This window comes from Populus alba, chromosome 6, assembly GCF_005239225.2.
Source record: "Populus alba chromosome 6, ASM523922v2, whole genome shotgun sequence".
Lineage (NCBI taxonomy): Eukaryota > Viridiplantae > Streptophyta > Magnoliopsida > Malpighiales > Salicaceae > Populus > Populus alba.
This window is the reverse complement of record NC_133289.1, coordinates 24,658,853-24,664,939: the sequence shown is the minus strand read 5'-3', so window position 1 is coordinate 24,664,939 and position 6,087 is coordinate 24,658,853. Positions and strand designations below refer to the sequence as shown.

General features: G+C 38.2%; 1 protein-coding gene across 1 annotated transcript; it reads right to left on the bottom strand.

Moving 5' to 3' along the window:
- Positions 1-830: 830 nt before the first annotated feature.
- LOC118038272 (disease resistance protein RGA2) lies at positions 831-5,064 on the bottom strand. The gene has a single exon (XM_035044584.2). It carries the CDS (start codon positions 4,796-4,798, stop codon positions 863-865), a length of 3,936 nt encoding a protein of 1,311 aa, XP_034900475.1. The 5' UTR covers positions 4,799-5,064; the 3' UTR covers positions 831-862.
- Between the last annotated feature and the right edge of the window lie 1,023 nt (positions 5,065-6,087).

The following is a 6,087-nucleotide window of genomic DNA, read 5'->3' as shown; positions in this document are numbered from 1 at the left end:
TATACATAATCAACCAACAGGGAAATGCAACATGTGCACATAATGCTTATCGGTCATCAACTCTAGACATCTTATTGATATTTCAAGATTTATCAAACGCTACGGATCAAGAGCAAGCTACTGAAAGTTCCAGGTCTTGCAAAGAGCATCATATCTGGGATTTACGATAGCTTCCACCTCTGAACTCCATTGACATCACTTGCAATGTATATCGGACATTCATCCCTAGCTTGATAATGGCCTGGAAAAAACCATGAATGCAAAGTATCCATCAGAATATAGTATTACATGAAAACAATGTTAGTCTCTAGGTAGCTCCAATACCATCATTAATGTGCCTTCTGTTAGTTTTTGTTTTTGAGTTCTTTTTCTTTCTTTTTTTAAAAAAAGATAGTAGTATGGAAGCAAAATGGGTTTTTCCTCAAACAAAATAATCATAAGAGAAGAAACAAGAAATTTGAGGATGGATTAGGGCTGAGAGGTTGGGTAATTTGTTTTCCCAATTAAATGAAAAATGTTGCGAATATTCAAAGAAAAACAATAATAATTTGATCAGATGAGGGTTGTGGATGATAGAATAAATAGATAGAGAGAATATGATAAATTAAATTAAATTAAATTCAGGAAGGAATGAAGGAAGAGGTTAAAAACCTTTGTTTTTGATAATAATATTCGTACGGTGAAAATGCTCTAACGTCAAATATTAAAAGATAGATTTGTGGATAATAAAATAAATAAATAAATAGAGAGAAAGAGAAAGAGTATGGATCAGTAACAATAATAAGAAGAATAATAACAAAGGTAGAAAGGAAGACGTTAAATACCTTTACGTAAGTGTATGTATGTTCGGTGAAAATACTCGTTAGTATTCCAATCCTTCACCCTTTACATAGCGACCCTCCTTCTGAGTGTAGTAGCCATCAATAAAAATATTTGGAATGTGTTTAATGTTAGGCCACTCCTCCTTGCTCTCCTTTCCCCATCCTCTTGTTCTTCCGCTCAACTCTTCACTGCAGTAATCGATTCTTAAGAATTGCAAATAGGGGAGGTAAGGTATCATCCCTTGAGATTCAGATTCAGATAGCGACTTCAATTCTCTGCAAAAAACAACTTCTAATTTCTGAAGAGAATGCATCCCCTGATCAGGCAGTGGCAGAGACTTCAAACTTCCGCATCCCCAAATCAATAGTTGTTGAAGAGAAGAGAGATTTTGCAGCCCTACTTCTGGAACAGATTCCATATCCAAAATTTGACAAATATATAGATCCTTCAATTCGGAGAGAGGACGGATAGATGAAGAAGAAGAAGAAGGAAAGACTGGTGATGTCATCTCCATTGTCTGCTGTAATGGCATTGAACTAGCTCCCAACAAAATGAGAGTTGAGAGAGTTGGAAACAACGGCATTGAAGTCAGATTTGGACAAAATTGAATCCTCAAGGAAGAAAGACATGGAAAACAGAACATTCTCAACCCTTCTTCTATTGTTGACCCATCTCTACTCTTCTTCCACCATCCCTTCAGTCTAGGACAATCAAAGATACGAAGTTTCTTTAAAGATGGGAAAAACATCGACACTCCAACCCCCTCACTATCTATGTACTCCAAATCATTCATATTTCTAATCAACAATTCTTCAAGAGAAGGGATTCCATCTAAGGGAGGGATACGCTCAAGTAATCTACAATTTTCTAGATGAATCCTTACCAGATTTGAGAGATGTGAAAGCCAACTTGGAAACCTCATACCTCCATATTCTATCACTCTCAACTCTCCACTGCAGTAAGATATTTCTAATTCTTGCAAAGAGGTAAGGTACGGTTTCCCTTGAGATTCAGATGATGGACACTCAAATTCTCCGCAACCGCTGATATTTAATTTCTGAAGAGAATGCATCCCCTGATCAGGCAGTGGCAGAGACTTCAATCTTCCGCATCCCTTAATCGATAGCTGTTGAAGAGAAGAGAGATTTTGCAGCCCTACTTCCGGAAGAGATTCCATGTCATCAATTGAATACATATATAGATTCTTCAATTTGGAGAGAGGACGGATAAATGAAGAAGAAGAAGAGACTGGTGATTTCATCTTCATTGTCTGCTGTAATGGCATTGAACTAGCTCTCAACAAAATAAGAATTGACAGAGTTGGAAACAACGGCATTGAAGTCAAGTTTGGACAATCAACAATGCTCAAGGAAGAAAGACGTGGAAAACAGAGCATTGTCAACTCATCTCTACTCTTCTTCCACCATCCCTTTAGATTAGGACAATTATAGATGCTAAGCTTCTTTAAAGATGGGAAAAATATCGAAACTTCTCTTCCTCCATCCCGCTCGCTATCTATGTACTCTAAATTAGTTAAATACATAATCAACAATTCTTCAAGACATGGGATTTTATCTAAGGGAGGGATATGCTTAAGTCTTGGACAGAATATTAGATGAATCCTTACAAGATTTGAGAGATTTGAAACCCAACGTGGAAACCCGATGGTTCTATAACCTCTCACTACCAACACTTGAAGATTAGAGTTTGGCCGGAGGCTTTGCAACATTTTATCATACAAATCACTATCTGAAACAATATCCCCCTGTATGTCCCCCCATATGGTCAACGACTGAAGATATTGTTTATCCTTCAATTTAGCTCCTTCAAATTCTGATACACAAGAACCACTCTCATATCCCTTGACTCTTATTTCTAGCCTCCCTCTCAATTCATTTAACCTGCTCAACTCATCCAATCCACCTATCATCACAGATTTAGAACTCCTATTTTTAGCAGCTACAAAACATGACAAAGTTTGTAGACTAGTTAATTTCCCAATCCCACGAGGCATATACTCTAAATTTTCACATAAATCATCATCAAGATAGCAACCAACATCAAGATGCCTCAGATTAATTAGCTTACCAATATCCCTAGGTAGTTCCTTAAGTTTCCTACAACCATTGAGCTTGAGCACTTGCAAATTTACTATATTGGTGATAGAATTAGGAAGTGCCTCCATCTCATTATTCAAAAGATCAAGATATTTCAGATGCTTGAGCTTTTCAATGAGAGGTGACACTTCCTCCATTCCAAAATCACTCAAAACAAGCACACGCAAACGCCTAAAGTCTCGACAAATAAACTCCCATGCCTCCTCATCCCATTTTCCACCTTGCAATAATACAAGTGTTCTCAGACGTTGTGCACTAGGAAAAGACAAATCTAATTCCGTGTCAAATGACACGTGCCGAGTCAATTCACTAATCCTACTTCCTCCACGCTCCACTTTGATGCTCTGAAAACCAGCGACATGGGTTGCAAGATCATGCATCAAATCATGCATTTTGCAACTTGCTATGTTACCTAAACCATCCTTTTCCACTTCGTGAAAGAAGGACCTCCACAGTAAATTCTCAAAGCACCTAAGACCAACAATTTCTAAGCACTCACCCAAATTTGAAGAGCTAACAAACCCTTGTGCAATCCAAAGTCGAATCAATGACTTCACATCAATCCTATGACCTTTCGGGAATAAGCTACAGTATGCAAAGCAATGCTTCAAATATGATGGAAGAGGATCGTAGCTTAACTTAAGGGTATCTATGATGTTATCATCTTTGACCCTATTTGGAAGTTCTTGTTGGATAAAGGGCAACCACTGGGCTCTATCTTTCAAAGACATTAACCTCGCAATTGCCTTTATGACCAAAGGAACTCCACAACACCTCTTTCCAATCTCTTCTCTAATTCTCTCATCTACATGACCCGACTCCTGACCTTGAGGAAATGCCTTTCTTCTAAACAGATCCCATGACTCATCTACTGACAGACCTTCTAAAACATGTGGTTCTATTGTGCTTGTGAATTTTGCAATTAAATGAGAACGTGTAGTTACCACTATCTTACTTCCTACTGCATCACGTGGTAACAACTCCTTCAACCTATCCCATTTTTCACCATCCTTACCATCCTTACCATCCCACACATCATCTAATACAAGAAGATACTTTTTTTTTTCTATTTTCCTTTCAAGCTTTTCTTTCAGACTCTCTGATAACTGATCATCAGAATCTCCAGTACCTACAGCCCCTAAGATAATCTTTGTAACATCTAAGCTGCCTGAGACACTTACCCAGAGTTTCACACCAAATTGCACCTGAACTTGCTCATCATTGTAAACATGTTGAGCTAGTGTGGTCTTCCCCAACCCTCCTATTCCAACTACGGAGATGATAGAAACATTATGTTCATAGTTGGAATTCATCAGAAAAGTTTTAACTGTCTCTTTGTCACTCTCTCTCCCAACTATCACTTCAGGTTCAGAGGAGGTTGTTTGCTCCCTGACAGTAGTCAATGAAGCTCCCTCCTCTTGACGAGCCACAAAATTGAATTTTTTACTATCAGTTTCAATGTCATCTAGTCTCTCTCTAAGTGCTTTAACTCTATGACCCATCCGTAAACCATACACAAATTGGTTTGATCTTGAGAAAAAAAGGCGTACCTCCCTCGATACTCTTTTCCCAGGCATCAACTGTTTCCGCACAACTTGTGTTGAGAAATCGTCCAGCAAATCCTCTGCATCATATACAGCTTCCCGCAGCTTCATGAGCCAGATCACTTCGATTTGATGGTTCTGTTTTTGTGCCTGCTCCTCAGCGTCTTGAATCACAGCCTTAATCCTGGTAACTGTGTCATTGAGCTTCCGCAATTGATCTTTGAGCCCCCACCATAGTGCAACCTCCTGAGCAGTTAGGGAACCTAATGTCTTTATTATTTCCTCCGCGATATTGAAGAGCACACCTTCAGCCATTTTTTCTTTGCAGGTTCAAAAAGGAGTGGATGGAGGAGGGAAACACGAAAAAAGAAAGGGGAAAAAATTAAAGAAAAGGTGTGACTGGATGGTGGTTGAGTTGAGGTGTTTCTTGGTTTGAGCGGTGATGATCGGTTTGAATGCTAGAAGAATGTTTATATTGCTGTGAAGAGCGTGCGGAAAACCACAGGCTTCCGGGCTTCATTTATAGAGATAATAAGATTCGAAAATCTCCAAAACACTCAAAGTTATTAGAGATTCTGCAAGTACTCTCATGATCTCGAAATCCTTTAACCAATCTGCACTCAACGAGCAGGTATTTCTTTTCTTTGCTTTTAAAAATCAATCTCTATATATTCCTCGCTTCATTTTAAATATCACACCAATAGACTTGTATGATCACTTAGCCTTGCTAAAAAGGGAAAGATAAATCCAAGGGATGTTTCAAGTAGCCAAGCCAAATTATTTTTTGACATGAGATTTCAATAATGTTTTACCTTTCAAAATGAGATTTTCGATGCGAATGTCTTTAGTAATGGGTATATATGCCTTACGTAATGAAAAAACGATTACTTCCCAAGGAGATGCTGATGCTTTCATTTACGTAGAGATAAGACTAAAGCTATAATTAAGAAGGCCTGCATGCACTGATCTCTCCATCTCCAAATCCCTCAACTTTATTCAAAAAATGACATAAATCCAGGGTTATAGCTATATATACAGTACTGATGAAGGAAAGATGAGAGCCAAATTAACTTGTTAAATGGAGATTTTCAGTTATGTATGGAAGATGCCTTCCCTTTTTCAAGGGCGTATGCGTACTTGGGATCCCACAGTATCGGTCACTGAAACCAATCAGAAGAAGCAAGTGCTTTTAATGGAGGGTATGCCCCTGGCTAGTAGTGGTGAATGTAAAGGCTTCTTCTTGGTGCTTTATTCGTGGGTAAAGGAAATTCCAAACTATCCCAAACACTCAAAGCTATCAAAAACTCCAAATCAATCTCTTCATTGGCTACGAGTTCCTTTCTTTGCTTTAAAAAATCAATCATTACAAGAACCTTCATTTGTTCTTTTGGAGTTCAGTCAAGGCTACTCGTCATTTCATGGACTGCTCAGAAATCATAAAGCTGTAGCTAGAAACAAGTTCAATAGCTACATATTAATGGCATATGAGCTTTAAAGGGTTGGTTAATGAAGATTAATCATTTTCTAGGTTCAAATAGTGGAATCAAGATGTTTCATGTAGGGAAGCCATAATCTTAAAACGTACATTGCTATTATATCCAGCC